The sequence below is a fragment of the Anopheles bellator genome, chromosome 2 (assembly GCF_943735745.2).
Source record: "Anopheles bellator chromosome 2, idAnoBellAS_SP24_06.2, whole genome shotgun sequence".
Lineage (NCBI taxonomy): Eukaryota > Metazoa > Arthropoda > Insecta > Diptera > Culicidae > Anopheles > Anopheles bellator.
Window position 1 is genome coordinate 12,307,570 of NC_071286.1, and position 18,679 is coordinate 12,326,248.

General features: G+C 52.1%; 3 protein-coding genes across 3 annotated transcripts; 1 reads left to right on the plus strand and 2 right to left on the minus strand.

Annotated features, from left to right (window-relative positions):
- Positions 1-340: 340 nt before the first annotated feature.
- Positions 341-11,541, minus strand: LOC131212887 (putative uncharacterized protein DDB_G0271606). The gene is made up of 9 exons (XM_058206956.1): positions 11,189-11,541; positions 5,811-6,353; positions 5,541-5,723; positions 4,616-5,455; positions 4,462-4,537; positions 4,030-4,385; positions 3,256-3,354; positions 2,532-3,128; positions 341-2,453 (listed from the first exon to the last, which is right to left on the minus strand). Exons 2-9 carry the CDS (start codon positions 6,267-6,269, stop codon positions 2,331-2,333), a joined length of 2,733 nt encoding a protein of 910 aa, XP_058062939.1. The 5' UTR covers positions 6,270-6,353; positions 11,189-11,541; the 3' UTR covers positions 341-2,330.
- Positions 11,542-11,906: 365 nt separating this feature from the next.
- LOC131208693 (RAB6A-GEF complex partner protein 2) lies at positions 11,907-13,404 on the plus strand. Its single transcript, XM_058201513.1, has 3 exons — positions 11,907-12,119; positions 12,180-12,400; positions 12,463-13,404. The coding sequence occupies exons 1-3, from the start codon at positions 11,992-11,994 to the stop codon at positions 13,380-13,382; spliced, it is 1,269 nt and encodes a 422-aa protein (XP_058057496.1). The 5' UTR covers positions 11,907-11,991; the 3' UTR covers positions 13,383-13,404.
- A 24-nt stretch (positions 13,405-13,428) lies between these two features.
- Positions 13,429-14,458, minus strand: LOC131208694 (RRP15-like protein). The gene is made up of 2 exons (XM_058201514.1): positions 14,372-14,458; positions 13,429-14,298 (listed from the first exon to the last, which is right to left on the minus strand). The coding sequence occupies exons 1-2, from the start codon at positions 14,397-14,399 to the stop codon at positions 13,451-13,453; spliced, it is 876 nt and encodes a 291-aa protein (XP_058057497.1). The 5' UTR covers positions 14,400-14,458; the 3' UTR covers positions 13,429-13,450.
- Between the last annotated feature and the right edge of the window lie 4,221 nt (positions 14,459-18,679).

An 18,679-nucleotide genomic window follows, 5' to 3' on the forward strand; every position in this document is an offset into this window, starting at 1 on the left:
TGGACATTTATTCTTCTTCCACGATTCATTCAATTTCATCGTCACAACCAACCACACGGCAACGGATTCAATTAACGGGAAGGGTTTTAAGCGGAGAAGCTACTCTTCCAATCACGTGTAGGGTTCAGTAAAAGATCCAACGGAAACGAGTGCTGCTTGCAGCTTTGTGACCTCTTGGAGATTGGAGGCCCTTTGTGGGGTGCGTTTCCGGGGTGGCCTTACTGACTCGGATCGGGCTCAACAATAAAACTTACTACCTTTAGCTTAAGACTTCGTGTTGCCTGTTCCTTGAGTGTTGTCCACTTTATACAGAGAAGTGAAAAAAAACCTTATCGGGGTTTTACATATTGTTTTTCATTTATTCTATACTTTGTTGTTATAATTTGTAGGTCAGTTTATTACACTTGAGGACGCTAGGTAGACTTTTGAAGGATTTGCGATACATTTCTTTGCCTTACACCGGGTAGACTTGCGTTTGCATTTGCGCAATCAATGTACACTTACAAATTGGCCTTAGTATAAATTAAAAGGAAAACAAAGGCAGGAAGGTAGTTAAGCGTGGCGTCGTTGAAGGGCCTATGCCGATAACAACCTTCCCGTTTTGTTAAAGAAGAAGCCAGAGACCCCGCCCCAATAATTAATAGTGGAACTCATCGGTAGTAATAAAATAGTATTTTATATTGCTGGGTTCTGGGTTCGTACCACTTGCGATCTGCCTTCCATAATGCCGTCGTCCCTGCGGGGACGTCAGCATCGAGTTTTTACCGATCCCGAGTTTCCGGTGGTTGTTCGTGGCTGCTGGGGCCCTGCTGCACACGTACAAAACATTCATTTGTCCTTGTGTCCCGTTTCGCTCCTCTGATTTTCACTCTGATCCACTAGAGCACACACTCTTTTGCTACACTTTATTCGTTCTACTTGCTTATGCTGCTTCATAATACAATAACCTATTATATATCGACGTAAAGATACAAACAAAATATGCGTTAATTATAACCATCCCCCCGTCCTCTGCTTCACCCTTTGCTTTCTTTAGCTCCGATTTAGCTTTAATCTTACTGAGTACGGATTTCCATTTGTCGCTCTGTCGCGGGATGTTTGTGTGTGGGCGCACCCCTAAATGTTCATTAGATTCGAGTGGAGGAAGTCGTTCCGGTTTGGCGAGCGGAACACACGCTCTGTCGGTGAGGATCGTGGCCTGACGCGCACCCTACGCTGCTGAAAACCACGTGGCCGGGGCGGGCCGATTGTGCAGTTTCGATCAAACACGCCCTGCTGGGCGGCTGGCAAACGGGAAAGGATTGCTGAGGAGAATGATGTGGGGTCCCAAAACAATTGCGAAACATCTATTGGCCACAGATATCAATGTAGGACAGAGGCACCCGCAACGAGGTGTGTCACCGGCACCACCAAAAACCCCTTTGACCCCGTCGGTTCATCAATCGTTGCCCCGTTCAGCGGCCGATGATTCGTTCGACACCTTGCTGCACCGCGAAGGGGCACCCACTGTAATGGAACTCAAGTGAATCTGGCCGAACTGTGCACATTTGCGCCGTAGACATAAGTAGAAACACTGCAGCTCCTGCGTGGCTGCTGGCATTACCGTGTATCAGAAATCCTTTCCTGACGCACAGCAAATCGAGAGTTGGGAAATTGGGAAACGACTCTATCTCTCATTCATTCTTTCTTTCTTTCTTTCTTTCTCTCGCGCGCGACGCAACACCTCTGCTCGTGCCAATGGGTTAACCGGTCCGACCGAACACTGGTCTGCGGTATGTGGCACCGCTACGGATTCTCCCTATGAATGCCCTGTATAATTTGACATGGTGGCCCCTAGAAAGGCCCCTCGGACTGCGCCACTCAAGCAACAGAAACAGAAGGGACTACGACGAAGACGTGGGACGTGTTTTGCTTGTTGTCGCGCCCGCAGCTTCCATACAATCCCTTGCGCCAAAACTCCTAGTTCCTAGTTCTTGTCACAGGGCCTGCACTTTTGTCTTATCGTTCCCTAACCTAGCTCGTTTGCGTATTGCCGTCGGTGCGTCCGTGCGACAGGCGCCAAAAAACTGGGATGCGCTTGTTTCGTGGATTGTCTACCCAGCCTCAAACTTACATGCATACATACATACATACACACAATCACACGCACACTCCATCACAAACATACGTAGTACACATCTCGATCGATTCGCCGCACGGCGCAATCGGATTAACCGCCATCCGCCGATCGTTGTCATCGGCTATGTCGTGCCCCGCTCGCGCCGGGCCCTCTTCCAGAAACAATTCGTCGTCGGTGGTTGGTGGCGCTCGGGTCGGCGTCGCGATCATTACTACTGCACCACGGCCCCGGCCGATTTCAGCAGGTTCAGCTCCTTATCCTTTGCCTGCACCACCGAGCGCCAGTGAATGTCCTGTTCGATCACGCGCGCTTCGAGGTTTTTCAGCATAATTTCCTGCGGAACACACGAGAGAACCGGTTTGCGTGAAAGTGTGCCGTGTCCTGGATCGGTCTGCGGTGGCCTCGAACTTACCGTATCGGCTATGATGATCTTATACTGATCTACAGTTTTCTGCAGCTGCTCGTTGCGCAGCGCCACCGACTGGTGGTCGTCCTCCTCGCTGCCACTCTCGGTGGCACCGTTCTTGTTTGCGCTTTCGCCGGCCCCGTCAGCGGTGGCGCCGTGAGCGTCATTATTATTGTTGTTATTTTGTAAACTATTGTTAACGTTGCTATGCGGAATAAGATTATTATTGGCGATCATATTGCTGCTGCTGCTCCTACTGCTGGCGGTGTCAGCGTTGTTGTTGACCCCAGCACTACTGCTGATGCCGGTGGTGGTGGTGGTGGTCGTTTGACTGCCGACGGCGGCCGTGCTGTTCGTCCCCACGGTGCTGCTGACGCTGCTGTGGTTCCGTAGGAGCAGTTCGTGCTGCTCCTTGATGCACCGCACGGTCGCCTCGAGCCAGCTCTGGAAGTCGGTCGCATCGACGGGCAGCGTCGGCACGACACCCGTCGGCAGCAGCAGCTGAACGAGCAGGTCCTTCGTTCGGTTCTGCTCCTCCAGCACCACCTTGCCGACGTCCACCTTCTCGGCCTGGCTGACGCTGGCGGCCAGCTTCTGCTGCTGCTCCTGTCGAGCAAAAAGAGAACCCTTCATTGTACCACCGAGAGGCATGAACCGTGCTGAATGAACCACTTCACTCAAAATGGGTCGTCCCCGCTCAAGTCGCCCGTTGTTGCCCTGGGACACTTACACCGTTGTTCTCGGTTGCCACGGTCTTCGGCCCAACGCCATTTCTACGCTCGGCATTCTGCAATGCTTCAACCAACTTCCAGTTCTTGGTTCGCAAGTTCTACGGTTATGCCGAGCCATGCAAGGTGAATGGAGGGAATGGGTCACGCGTTGTGGTCAGGTAGTAGGTAGGTTGTGGTTGGGTTGTGGGTGGATCGGTTCGACGGAGATCGTGAAACGGATCTCGAGCAAAGATCGTGTTGTGGGGTGCGCGGTAGACACGCGTTCGAGCGAGCAACACACGATCGCGTGCAAAAGGGAAGAACAGAAGAGAAAAAGAAGAACAAACTCATCTTTAAACAATCGATTTCGCAGCTCTTAATAGAACCAATTGGAACACGGTGCGCTCTACTCAGACTGGGACAGGGTTCTGTGGTGCATAGAAAGCAAGCTCAGTGGAAAGCCGATGAAAATTATGAGCAGAACTTTTTGGGTCCTTTGCCACCGATTGCCGTTTACCGCTTGAGGCGAGGGAAAAGTGTTCCCTAAGCTACGGTTCGGCTTAACAGATATGTTAGTTCAAACGAAGCCTGCACTGTTCAGTGTTAAAACATTCACAAAAAAATCAGAGAGTGTCTATCAGAGTATTTACAATGTAAATGAAGCCATCGCACACAGCCGATTGACTTTGTAGGAAGCCCCTTTACCGAGACCGAGGCCATGCCGACTACTGACCGGTTTTGAGTCGGTGATTTTCCCTAATACAACGCTCCCACGGGAGTCCCAACACACTTACGTCATTCCGTTGCCGCTGTTCCTCGAGCTGCTTCAGCAGCAGTTCCTCCTTCGCCTTGAGTTCGTTCGTTTGCTGCGTGTAGTCGGTGAGCAGACTTTTGCAGTCGACCAGCTCTTTCCGATACGCCTCGAGTTTCGATTTGGTAGAGTCTAAGGCATTCTGGAGGTTCCGGATTTCGACCCGGTTCATTTCGTCCGCCTGGTTGCTGGCGGCGGCCGCGTTAGCCGCGTCCTTCTGCTTCGCCTGCAGTTCCGCCTTCAGCTGCTCGATGGCGTAGCTCTGCTGCTGGCAGCTCTTGTCCAGCTCTTCCTTCTGGCCCACCTGCAGCTGCAGCTGCCCTTCGTAGGCAGCTCGATCTATGCGTACGGAGCGAAGAAGCCGAGAGTGAACTCGCGTTGTCTCCGGTTCTCTCTCGCCCGATCCCACACTTACCCTGTACACGTTGTCTAATGAGCTCATCTTTGCTGTGTAATAAAATGTCGTACTCAGTCTTTGTCTTCAGCAAATCCTGCAAAAAACAAGAGGAGGTGGCATTGGCACAAAAGGAATTGGCCTCGGGCGTCCACAGTCGGCAGCCAGAACTTACCTCCTCGGACTGTAGCTTCAGCTCGTTCAGCAGCTGACTCTTGGCCATCAGTTCCTGCTGCAGCCGCTGCAGATCGTTGTTGAGCTGCGCGATCGTCGATCCGTGATCCTGCGTGGCGGCGTGCTCTTTCGAGAGCTGAATGTACTTCGCCTGCAGCTGCTGGCACTGCATCGTCAGGGCGTGCTTCTCGTTGGCCATCTTTTCCTTGAACAGGGTCAGCTCCTGCGTTAGGTGGTGCACCTCCTGCTTGCGGTGGTTCAGCTCCTCGACGTAGCTCTTCAGCACGGCGCTGGCCTGCACCTTCTCGCCGTTCAGCTCCTGGCGCAGCTCCTTTAGCTTCGCCTGCAACCCGGCCGCTGCCTGCTGCTCCTCCTGCAGGGCCGCCTCCTTCTCTTGCAGCTGCCGCTTCAGCTTCTGGAGCGGATCGGACGGATCGTTCCACTCGGATGGGTCCTTGGCCAGGGTGTCCTGCTGCTTGTTGAGCAGAAAGTCGATCAGGATCTGGATGTCGTTGCGCGGCAGCTCGGCCGTGCTGAGAATGTTCACCACCGACTGCACGTTGACCCCGTCGGCCACCTCAGCAGCCAGTTCCTGCGACAGCAGCTCGTTGCGCTTCTTTTTGTTCGCCTTTTCTTTCTGCGCCATCGCACCGCCACCGGTGGCCGCCTTGCCTTCGTGTTTCTTCATCTCAACGACCACCGGGGGCGCTGCGGCGCCAGCGTTCGGTTGCTGTTCGTTGCCCTGACTTTTGGGTGACATCTTGGGATTGTGTTCCTTCTTGCCTTTCCGCTGCTCCTTCGGCTGCTGGTGCTTTCCTGCCTTGGTTTCCTCCTCTTGTTTCTGTGGTTAGTCATGCAATGGAAATGTGGAAGGTTGCATTGTATCGGTTCCTGCGGACTGGGAGGATTCCCGCTTCTCTACCCACCTGCAGGCGAGCGATCTCCAGAGCATCCTTCGGTTGAATCTCGGCAAAGTGGTTCATCTCCGGGACGGATTCCACCGGCTTCACCAGCACCGGTTCAGCCTTGTTCACCAGAATGCCCCCGGAGGGGCCGCCCTTCTGCGCGCTCTTCTTTCCACCCTGTTGCTGCTGTTTGGCGTTTTTCTTCTGTGAAGGAAACGACTTTTTAGATTGAATTATCGCGATTCGCGGCCACCGACCGAATGTAAAGAAAGGCACACCGGTGTGACGTACCTTACTGGCGGCGGCCGTGTTGTCGCTCAGCGGGAATGCTTCCGTTTCGGCATACTCGACTGTCAAGTTGGTGCCCAAGCCGGTGCGTTTCTTGGCACCGAACGCGAGCGGATTGATGTCTTCCTCCAGCTGGCTCTCGGACGAGTTGCCATCGGTTTCACGCTCGACCACCTCAACGCGCTGGGTCTGCTGTTGCTGCTGCTTTGCCGAGCGGCCCTTCTGACCACCGCCGCCGGAGTGTGCCTTTTTCGTTTTCTTGTTGGCCGACTCCTTGCCCGGCTTCGACGACGACGACGAAGACGTAGCCGCGGTGAGGCCCAGGATCTTTTCGCGCATTTCACGCTTCTCCTTTAGCATCTCCTCGAAAGTTTTGCCCTTCGGGAACCGGCTAATGAAGAGCATCGACAGGAACGAGACGAGCACGACAATTGCGATAATGGCGATTGTAGTCAGATCCATCTTTGCATGGTTTGGTGGTACACTCGGTGCGGGATGCTGGTTGCTGGTAGCGGCGACCTGCAGCTGTCGGTAGTTACTGCTTCACTACTGGAACAAAGTGGAGAGAAATAAAAGCCAAATCACTCAAACGAGTCACAATCTCGTACGTCGCGCGCTCTCGATAAGTTAATTGGATGATACGGGCAACGCCGACGCTGGCACGCCGCCTCGCACCGATTGCACAACGACGACCCCAAACACGCCAAGCCAGGCAAATTGAGGACGCACTCCGGCGACCGCAACCAGCAGCAACGGCTGATGAAGCCGGCGCAAAAGACCGTTTGACAAGAGTGTGTCCATCGTGTGTCCACCATCGATCGGCGGGCTACACTACGCACTGCGGGGACAGTGATGGGTAATTATTAATGACTTAAGACGAATGTGAGATCGCGACGGGCCGAGCTGTGGCTGATGAAGGGAATTGCTTAGCTTACGCCATCCTATTGAACCATTGGCTGGAGTTGAGACTAAATTAGTAATAGATCACCCGAACCGGGGACCATGGTGCTGATGTGTGCATGATTTCTATTAATTCCAATCGAACGGGTAAAGCCAGTCCATAAAACGCGCGCTTGGCAATATTTATAGTCAACCTCGAAAGGTCGCGGCGGTGGTAAGGTCCAGTGATCAGATCTTGAAGCAACGATCATTGATAAGTCTTAGGAAGTGACGCGTTCATCGTGGCGACTCTATGGGTTTCTTCCGTTGGTAAAATACTGCCCACTGCCATTCGATTTATGGCGCAGTGGGATGGGAGCCATCTATGGTTTAGTTTAAAGTGTGTGAGATAACACGGGCAATGTAGGTCCTCTGCAATGCATCTTATCGGAGTTCAGACACGAATCAAGCACCCGCTTGATGACAGCAATCGACGCCATTATTGTGTGACCAATATCGTAGTGTGACTCCACGGTTCGGCGATGTGAGTTTTGTGCTACGCGTTCCGGTTTGTTATCACCGAATCGGGCTTCCAAGAGTCTGAAAAATCTGAAAAGAATAGCATCATGCACGATGGAATGGTAGGGACCATACGCTTCCAAGCCTCGAGTCCTATGGCTCTCGTCACTTCCTATGGGTGGCGTGTGGTCGACCTCAAACTGGCGGGGCTACGGTCCGAAAATACCTCAACAGCTGGAGTGGAATGACCATTCAACTGATAACGGATAACCGACTCGCTGATAGTGGCCAAGCCAACCAAGCAAACAAGAAGGAGAGTAGAACACATGCTGGGTGACGCTCAACCAAGATGCAGGGTACTCGTGGGCCAAAGCAGATGATCACCGCGAGGATGGACCGGATGACGTAGAGTGATTGCATAACTACCATATCTCCAGCGAGGCCAGTTTGGGGGGCAAAAGCGACCCGCGTTTGCCACTCGGCTCTTCGTTTGGTTAGATTGTTCATTGTTTGCATTATCTAACAGAAGAAGGAGCTGGCGGCATGACTTTAAAACGGTTTCACTTTTTTACTTCCACGTGACGCACCACCGGACACGTGTTTCGAAAATTTTTGAAATCGCGCCAGGAACTGGAATCTCCCAAAATTCACCACAGATCAAAATACACGACAATCGCGGTGGAAGCGAAACTAATTTAACGGCTTAACAACGGCGCGGTCCGGTGTCGGTTACGCTTTTTCGATCACCGCGGCCCCAGCGGCTGATCAATCGACGCCTTTCACTCGAAACGCGTAGCGTTCAAGTGTTTCCAGTTTTTTTTTTTTTGTATTTTTTGGGGGGCCCTCCTTCTCATGCGGGACTGATCATTCGGAGATGCGAAAAGCGAAATTTTTTGGCTTCCTTCACCGCGATCACGCGTAAGCGAATCTGGGGATTTGAGGCGAAAATGGTTTTTAACGTGTTTTGGTTCGTTTTCAATATCCACTCACAGCTAAAATTAAAAAAAAACCGGAAAACCCTACACAAGCATGTTTTTGATTCCCAAACTGTATTTTTTGTCGTCTTTCCGTTGCTTTTGGTCTCGAGTCGACGAATTCGTGCCACGTCAGCGTGATCGTGATCGATGCCTCTCGCCAGATGACTCGAACAAGGTCGTAGCGGTGGCGAGCGTCGGGGAAAAGAGCTCTTGGGAAGAGGGGCCATTTCAGTGGACCCACCCACCGTGGCTGACGCGCCCGTGGAATCCCCGATGGTAGAAAGCGAACTGCGTGGCGTCTGCAACTAGGGACCACCACACACCGTTGCGCGCCTCGCCGTGAATGGTTGGGAACGAAACACCAAAAACCAGGTTTTCCCTTTTGGCTTGTGATGGACGTTGCAGCAATTAGCGCACCCAGCCAGCCCGAAAGGTGGCTCTGTGTGGAGGGCTTTCCTTTCGCCAGCCGAGTGGAAGGTGAAATTTTGGAATCACACAACTGCGGCAGATGAGCTACGCCACGAGAGGACACCACAGTTCGACGAAAGACGAACGAAAGGCCCTTTAAAACCTTGCGGCGCTTCTGGAAAAGGAGCAACACTGCAACTGCAACTGAACGTTCGTCGATGGCACCCCGATCGTGAGGCACATTATAGAAGGCGCTGCAAGCGAACGCACACCACGCTCCCTAGCAACCGTGCAGCTGCGAGAATGACGTAGACAGTCGCCGCGTCCTGTGCACCTTCTTCTCAAGGTTGCAGGCAGCAGCAAGACGACAGATCCGGTTTCGAAGCTCTGCAGCGCCTGCCCGACCGACTTTCGAACAATCGTCGAAATATCGTACATCGTTTTGCTCGAGCGTTTTACAACGGACCGTGCAGTTTTTTTTTCCTGGCACTTCAAACCCGAATGACCTTCATAGTTGGACGGAAATCCGGAGTGAGACTTAATTTGGTTTTAAAATAATCCCCCCCCCGTCTCCGACGCCACCGAGCGGGAATCCAGCTGTCATCTGCCGCTGCATCAGTGAGGTCGGTCGAAAAGAACTGGGAGTAGAAGTAACAAAAAAGTGATTCCCCCCACCCACCGAAAACCGGTGTGTTGCCGCTGCCGTCCCACCGCCATCCGCGCGAATCTCCTGTACCTAGGAACACCTCTCCTTCTCACACCACTCACTGTTCCCGTTTTCGTTTACTTCTCTCCCATATTCTGCCCTGGTGGATGCGATGGGATGAGCCAGACGGGAAACACAGGTATCGGGCCGCTCCTTCGCACATTTCCTCCATGTTACGAGACGTTTCAGTTCGGTTCCACTAACGGCGGCGGCGAATTCTTCAATGGGAGATTTCTTAATTTCCTATCGTCGTCTGAGGCTCTACTGGCGCCACCACCGTCGGGGCAATGCAGGTCACTCCAATTATCAGCTGTTGATAATTAATCGTTTTCTAATTAGTGCTTTGCAATGCTTTGAAAGAAGAAAGCATAAGGCTTCGGTTGGGGCAGAATGCAGCCACACATTCCATTCTGAGGTCGAGAACAACAGAATGACATCAGCACGGCACCTCTCGCTACACTGACGAGGCGTAAAGGAGCGTAAACGTAACGTAGGAAATAAATAAAAAGAAACAATGTATTGACCGTCGAGACACTGTTTTTTTTTTCGTCCCCCTCTGCGTCTAGCGGCGACGGCGAAACCCAGATCTTCAATGCTCTCTCGTCCACCTCGTCTCGGCAGTATGCCGCGAAGTGCCCAGGGGCGCGAGAGAGAAGTGGTCAAATCTCGCAACCCCTTCTTCCGGGGCTTAGCATTCCACCGGCGAATGCTGCGGCCATGCTTTCGGTGCGCATCATAGTTTATTGCGCGACCATCGCCATCGGCCGCTTGTCGTGGCAGCAACAGAGCGGCAGCAATGTGTCTAAATTGCTTATTCAAGTGTCACCACGCTCTCTCTGGGGCCGTAAAGTGAACAGCCGCGCCCGGGCGGTCGCAATGGGGAAGAAGATGCCGCGAATCAAGTAGACTCCGCCGGTGGCCTGATGGTGGTATTGGTGGTGCCACTACGCTACGTATGAGATGATGATTCGCGAAGCCACACATTATTACAGCGCGGCAACCGAGGTGTTGTGCGGGCCCCTCCCGGGGCCGGTCCTGCTCACGTACCAGAGGGCTAATCTTTCGTCCACGGATCAGGCGGCCTCTCAACCTTTAACCAACAACACTCCAACACCTTGGAAACACACACGGCCGTCGCCGTGGCCGTGCACCGAATTGGGTCCCTCGATACGAAGACACTTCACTCGGGCAGATTCTCGTCGGCTCTAGAAAAAGAGCCGGACCCAGCTGCGTTCGCGCTCTTGTCACAATTTATTAATTACTTGTTTCACCCGGCCAGGCCCACTGTCGCGACTGTCGGTGAAGTTCTTTGCCCCCTTCCACCCCAGACCGGTTCCTAGGCATGGCTCATCCGTTTTCAATCGGTGAAAGGGGGGCGCACCTGAAAATCACCGCCCAAAATATTGAGGAGTAACTCAGATAAAGTAAACTCAGATGGCCACAAAAAATGTGACCCCATAAGGGGTGTTGGCCACCCATTCCGTCGACATGCCCACACTTTCGGGGGTCTCGCCGCCACACGCATCTGCGACATTCACCCTGTCCCTCCTTCGATACGTAGGAGAAAATCCGTGTGGTGTAAGGTGGGTCGGAAAATTCCCATAAATCCTCGCGTTGTCTCGGCAAGACCCGGTTGCCGGGCGAGGGTTGGGGGTTAGCTTCCCACAAAGGCCCTTTCACGCTGGTGTCGCTGCCCTCGTGGTTTCGCCACCGTTTCCACGATTTACATTCGACCCCTTCCCTCCCCTCGCTGGGGGCCACACCACTGCGGGGACTGATTTGTTTCGCTGACGCGCCACACACGCATCCACAAACACACACGCGCGCGCACACGGCGGCCGCGTTCACACGGGCGGGGGGAGGGGGGGACGCGGGGCACCAAAATCACTTACACTGGCCGGGTAACGGTAGTTCGGGAAGACCCAAAGAGTGGTGCCAAGTCGCAGATTCCTCTCCTACTCGACGGTGGCGATGATTCGGCTGAATGGTTCCCGTCGGACACACCGGAAATAGGGCACGGACCAGCTAGCCAAGCCGCACGCCCTTCCGCGCTTCTCCCGAAGGTTGCTGGTGCCCCAAGCTGCACGCCACACAGAACACGGTGCTACGGCGGCGCTACTCGCGAAAACTGTAGGCTCGAAAGAAGGACGCACGCCACGACCGGTGGGGGAACGGGAAGAGACGAAACCGAGACGAATCTAGCACTGCTGCCAGGCGGACGAACGTCCCAGGTCGGCTTTGGGGTTATTTGGGACACCGGAACGGAACCGAAGCCACGGGAAAAGGCTGACTTTGCACGGACGAGCGAACGAGATGTGTGCGGACCGCGCGAGTGACAAATTTCACTTAAATTGAACACGTAGGAACAGAATGGAGTAGAAATGAACGGAGATCAGAAAATCGGGATTGCCGATGGCACGCACACTAGTGTCCGAGGTCATTCATCGGCTTCCAGTGGAACGTCAAAAAACGAAAACGGAGCAAGCGGCGTAAAGCAAATGGTGTAAACAGTGAAGGTGTTCGATGAGGTGGCAAGGTTGCTAGGAAGCCGCGTTCGCGTTTGGCCGACCGCAGCCTCTCTACACCTTAGGCTCACCTCTGTACAGAAGATTTTCCCCAAGGAGGATTGAATTGAAGAATGCATTTTCACAAATAACTTTTGGTAGCGAGCTGGGATTTCTCGCCAAGCCACGGGATGATCGAAATAAAGGCGAAACTGCTCCGCGACCAAAGTGCAGTGTTTATGTGCGGTGAGGTGGTGGAATGCTTGATCGACTTTGTGCACCCGTCACTGCCGGAACACAAAATTTCACAGAGCAATAGGTTCGCCGGCCGTGTGGCTTCGCTGTGGCTCCACTGGTAACCCCGTTTGCCCTTTTCTAGTGACATCTTGGAGAATCTGGCCTGGGCAACGGTTCAGCTTAATTGCTACTGCAATTCGTCGGTGACCGAGCGTTCCGGTAGCGATGCCATTGGCAGTCGCAATCTAGGCGGGACAACGTCGCTGAATGCGAGTAATCGATACCAGGGGGAAGAACTGTATTCGACCGAACCGAAAATATTGTTCTGCGATCTGAGACTTTCGCCCGGAGAAGCCAAACAATGTAAGAAACACAACGATGTAGGGGCCTCGACATCCTGTAACGAGTGTGCTCTTCTTTTCTAGTTCTCTATCGCGAAGCGGTACCCCTGAGCACACCTCCGACGTATCGTGGAATTCGGGTGAAGTACTACTACAAAATAACGGTCGCTACCCAACGCCTCGGTTCGACGGTTCAGGCTCTTAATATTCCGATACGTGTGCTTCCCTTGCCGCTACCTCAGAGCGACCTCGATGAGGCGATCACGCTGAACGATGAGTCCAACGAAGATCTGGCACCGAACAATCCGTTTCTGGAGAAGAAACGGCCGCCGTCGCGGATAGAGTACGCGTTACATTACCTGCGCGGGGTGACCGCTAGGCGGCGTCCGAACTTTTTCATGATCAACAACAAGTGGGGGAAAGTGGGTCGGTTCTGTCTGTTCAAATCGGCGTACAAGCTGGGTGAGGATATTGTAGCCACGATCGATTTTAGTTGTGGCACGGTGAAATGTGTCCAGCTCTCCGTTACGCTGCAGTGTGAAGAAACGGAACTGAAGCCCGTGCTGACTGAGCCTGACGCGGGCGATGCTCCGTCCAGTTCAACGGCTCAGGAGCCAGTTGGGAGCGGCGGGGAGCCCGAAGAACGGCCGAAGAACACCCCGCGTGTGACGAACTACAGCAAACATCACGAGGTGTGTCTGGGGATGCTCCAAACGCAGGTTATACTACCCATCCCGCTGCATGTGACCCCCACGTTTCGTACGTCGGTCGTCGAGGTGACCTGGAAGCTGCACTTCCAGTTCGTTACCAGCACGAACCCGGAGTTGAGTAACGAAGCGATGATGGTTGATCGTACGAGCGAAAACGAGGCAGACCTTGAGTGGGTCGCCCCGACCGACATTGCGATTGAAACGATGATATGGAGCTTGCCGATCACGATCTACCCTACGGCCCCGTTGCAAATCCCGCAACCCTGCGGCGAGTATAAACTTCACATCAAGTGAGCACGAGCAGTATGAATAAACCGTGGCGTCATTGTTGGTCTTCCAATGGTAATGTTTTATATTTGCTATCATTCCGAGTCCGACCCCATACCATCGTCCAGATCGTCCCGGGTCCGCGTGTCATCTTCGCCGTCCTCCTTATCCCAGCCGGATTTTTTCCCCGTCAGAAAATCGGCCCGCAGTGCGCCCCACGTAGATTTCGGTTCCTCGTCGGAATCGATCTCTGACTTGATGTCTTCGGATTCTTCCTTCTTGATCAGATTGTCCACCAGCTCCGACTTTGCCCGCGGACCGTTCATCAGCGCGTTAAGGAACTCTTTCTTGTTAAGGCTCTTCAGCACTTTGTCTCGCTTATACTCAAGTTTGCCGGCTTCCTCTAGCTTTTGGTTTACGTCCTTCTGCTGGTTGCGCACCGCATTGAAAAGCTGCACCGTGCCCTTGGTGGCTACTTTTCGGAGGGACCGCTCACGCTCGTAATCGTGCACCGAGGGCCGCACGCGGAGCCCAAGGATGTCCTTCTGTCGTTCCCGCTTCAGTAGCGCTTTCTGCCGCAGCAGTTGTCGGGCCAATATTAGATCGTCTGGTTTTTCTTCGTTCTGCAGTTTTTCGCCCACCGGTTCCTTCTTCACTTGACCGTCTGCGCTAACGACATCGAACTTGTACGTTTTGGTCTGCTCCTTTTGGCGCTCTTTCTCTCTGTCGGTGACCGCTTTTGACAGGACTTTAGCGTCGGTGCTTTTCCGTAGAAACTTTGCCATTGCTTTGGCCCATTTCGTGGCCTCCTGTGGATGGTTTTCGGTCTCGCCATTTTCGTCTTCGGACATTGGAAACTCTTCGTCGGACATGAACTCCTCGTCCGCGCTGCTACCGTCCTCCAGCGAATCGCTCTCACTATCCGCAGCGGGAAGCGGTTTCGCTGTGAAAATATGGCAACATCATCTAGGTTCGTTTCAAAAGTACCAAGAATTAGGTTTTAAAATTAGTATTACCTGCTGTTTTCTGCTTCGCTTTCAACATTTTTGTGGTGTCTTGGCCGGTTTTTGTACGTTTTTGTTTGCACGTGCACGGAATCAAAACAAAGCGTATTTCTGACAGTTTCAGTTGAGGTGTGTAAATGCGCAGGTGTAAATGCGTAAATGCGCAACAGCAAAATTAACAGGATTGGCCAAACAAAATTGTCCGATACAGCCAGTTTCATTTATCATTTTCGCTAGAGTGATTGATTAATCTCATGGCAATGATTTTAAGGACACACTCCAACACATTCCTTTCTTCGTTTAATTTTAATCGAACATCCTCGACGAAACGGTTCATTCTACTCACCTTGGTTTCGATTGTCAAATCGACGAACGCTCTCAGCGAGAAATCACCACCGAGAAAACCATTGTCGCGGATGCGAATTAAATTACTTTCTTTTATTTCAAAATAACACCAATTTTAATTTCGTGACACTGCCAGAAACAAAACAAAACATTAACAAACTGTCCTCCACTGTCAAACCATTTCGCCTGACCCACCCAACCACCAAACATACGAACCTTGGTTTCGGAAAAACATGAGAGAGCGCAGAGAAACGAGGGAGAAAAGAGAACGGGAAGGCAAAAACCAGAGACTAGGAACGCAGAGTCATCAAAAATCATCATCAGGCCAGAAAATACGAGACTAAAGAAAAAAAATGTCAAACAAAAATGCAAACTTGTCGAAGGGTTGCGCTAAAAATTCACTAATAAAAATGCGAACATCCGAAAAGAAGCAGTAGGAGCTAGTTGATGTTAAAACTGCTCGTAGGTTCAATCTTTAGGCTCGCTACAAAAGGTGTTGTTTCGCTACAGTAGTACTAACAAATTCAAGCTGGTTGTGTTTTGTGTTGCCACTTCCTGTTGCGACTTCCCACTGACCGGGTGTTGGCCGATCGGGATGTCGGCGGCTACTCAGTGATCCTGTTCCGACGGATGTGTGGTTTTTTGTTTTTGTGCAGTTCCGGAGTTTCGGTGTTGATGTGCGGAACAGAAACGTTTGATGTGATTTGTGGCCACCAGCTTTGAGTAACGCAGTTCCCTCCGGCCGTGAAGCTGCGACGCCTTGTTCCAGCTGTTCTGCTCTGTTACGCGTGATTCCTTGACGCTGTTGTGACCGCGCAACAGGAATAACAGGTGCTGGCCTGCCGAGTCCCTTGCATCCCATTCGCTATCGTGTGTGCCCCCAGGCCCCGTATTCACCATCTTCTTCTTCCATTGAAGTCATCTGTTTGTCGCGCACTGGCGCATTATTATCAATCCGCCGCGAACGGTGCTACAGTTCATTGCTCGCGCGTTGCATCGAGCATCCGGTTCCGGATCGACGATCTGTTGAGAGCGCCGGTGAACGTAATAACGGTGGCCGGCGTTTTTGCCCGCCCTTGTCCAGATCCGCGAGACTGCAAGCTGGCGGGGGATCTGGGAAGCTAGTTACGCGTTCGTTGGGAGCTTGGGATCGAAGACCAAGGGCAGAGAGAAAGACTAGCGTTTACGTCACCCACGCTGTCACAGCGACTCGGCATCGATGGGGCAAAATCAACTAAAAGTGTTATCTCTTTCAGCGATCGAAAATAGTAGACGCGGCCAGTAGATAAGAAAGTGCGAACGAACGGAAGAAAGTTTGACGAGTTGAGTGGAATACCAAATCGTCGGAACTGATCGGTCGCCGATGACGGAGTCGGAGTGAAGTTTGGGAGTGTGACCAATCATCGCCAGTCGTTACTGAGACTAGCGGCCCAGTCTAGCAATCGATTTTCTGTGCGCCACCAGCCAAGCTCTAGCTACCCCCGAAACCCTTCCGAAGTGCACTGAAGCTGTCCGTCCTGAGAACGAGTCTGAGGGGAAGCCCGTTTAGCTTTTCCAGCGCGGACGTCGTTCCAAAGCCCAAGCGGCAACCTGAAGGCACAGCAACTGTGTCGACTTCCGGTTGCTGGCTTCGAAACTTCTTGTGTGTTTGTGCCCGAGCCCTACCGCCGTCCCCGCGAGTACTTCAAGCTGGATAATGCCGCTGGCCAACTCGATCGACCCATGGCGAGAGAAAGTCCCAATCAGTATCGTCGGTATCGAGGTAAGTCCCCCCGGTAGGCGCCGGTGTTTCTTGGTTCCGGTTTTGAGAAACAACATTTCGGAAGTACGGTACCCCCCCGCGCTGTGTTGGCGTTACGCCGCCGTTTCCTCAGTCTCAGCTTCTTCCTCAGCATTTCTCGGTTCGTTTATCTTTCGTTTTTGACAAACTTTCCTACTTTGCTTTTACTGTTTATTTCTTACGCGTCTTGTCTTTGTTCTGTTTTTATTATTTGTGTTTTCCCATTGTTTCGTTCCATTTTCCCCGGATTGCTGCTTATCGTAAATAGGCCTTATTTTGCGCTCAGTTCTCGCTGGCTTCGTTGTTCATGGTTTCCATCAATTGTTGAGAGCATTAGGAATCAAGGTTTGTGTGCTGCGTGTGTTTTTTTAGGCCCCGCGCTTTGGCCCTGCGTGGTGTGCAGAAGAGCAGGCGACCGACGATAACCGCTCGGTGTTATCGACTTAACTGCCCCAAATCCCATCAGCTAGTGCACACCTTAGTTTGGTTTATACTGAGATTAGTATTTCTGTTTGGTTTCTATTTGCTAATATAAGTTTTATCAATCGTTGCCATTTGAAACCGGTTCAACAGTGACACATACCGTCCAAAGCCGTTTACTCATCGTGTGTGTTATCTGGATGCCATATCAATTTTCGCTACGCCCAGTTCCAACACTTCCCAACTATTCTTTCGCCATTTGGTTCATGGAGATCTTCGATGCCAAATCATTCAGTACAGTAGCCTGAGTATCAGTACACAAACCCAAACCAAACCCAGGACATAACTACATTTGAGTAAGAATGATTTAAAACATGATTCACCTACTTTTAATGCAAGTTTTCATTTCTTACCGGAACACCCTATACACGAACCGCTCTGTATCGACTACCCTTTCGTTTCGCTCCATTCGGTCAGTCAGCACTGCTAAGCTCCTTCTACGTCCCACGTTATTGGGAAAACTTGTGAAAACCCTGCGCCTAATTAATGCTTGCCTCGGGCTCGGTAACCTGCTGGAGGATTTTTCGGAACGCCCCGACAAAAACGCCAAACCAGACCGTGCCTTGACATACCCGAACCGCTTCGCCGGAGTTGGAAAACTTTTTCCAAGTAATCTGATTACCACCGCAGACGGGGTCGCTCCATGCGGGCAGATATCGGTTTCCCGAGCCATGTTTGCCTACGGTGGTAGTGCATCATCTGCCTTTCCCTCCTTTCAATGATTGTCAATTGAATTTTTGTCAGTTAATAGACACAAATCTGGATGGACATTTCGAATTGATACGGGAACAAAACTTGGCTTACGTCAGTTGGTTTGGTTAAGCGGTCAGTTGGCTCGTAATGGTTTACTTACACTTCGTTCGTTCGTTCGTTTAAACTGAAGATACTCTATTCAATTTCAGTCGACTTCGCTTCGAGCCGATTTTAATCCCAGTTGAAGAGTGGGTCGAGCGGAGCAGCAGTACACGGCAAGAATCGATGCCTGGAAAAACCAATCTCATCGGCAAAATCGGGTTGCCCTTTTGCTTGGTCTCGACGTTGGAATTACTTATAAGCCTTTCGGCGACGTGCACAACGTGGGCAGCCGCACCCGCCTAACCTGTGAGCCGGAAAACGATTTGATTGATTTTCACCCAGTTTTCGCCCCGGGTGCGACCGGCTTATATCGCCGACGATGACGACGACGACGCTGACGGGAAAACGGGTGCTATCCGTTTCACTTTCGTCACCCTTCGACCTCTCCGGGCTCGGAACGATGGAATTATCGATTTTGCATCCCACATGCCGTCGCGGTGCTAACAGTTCGCAACCACCCTGCTCGGCTCATTTCCGCAAGAAGAGTGGTGGTGCCGATGTCGGCAGTAGGACCCGGGGGGCACCGACCAGTTGCATTCGTAGCGCGGGATTGGGTTTGAAATTTTTATGCGATGCTGCGGTGCGATTGAGGGCCCCCTCGGGACATATGGTTGCCGCTTGTCATTTCTCGGCCGTCTGCCATCTTTTAGTGTGATCCATAAATTCATCTAAATTCGAAATACTAATTGACCGATGGAGTTACACGAACCACTTTATAGTTGGTTTCCGAATTTTCATTGCGAACGTTTCAAGTTACACAATTAAACCTTTCAAAATTTCCGATTTCACAGGCCATGGCAAAACGAAACCGGTACGAATGCGGCAACCGATTTTCCTCGTTCGATCCGTTTGCAAAGCTG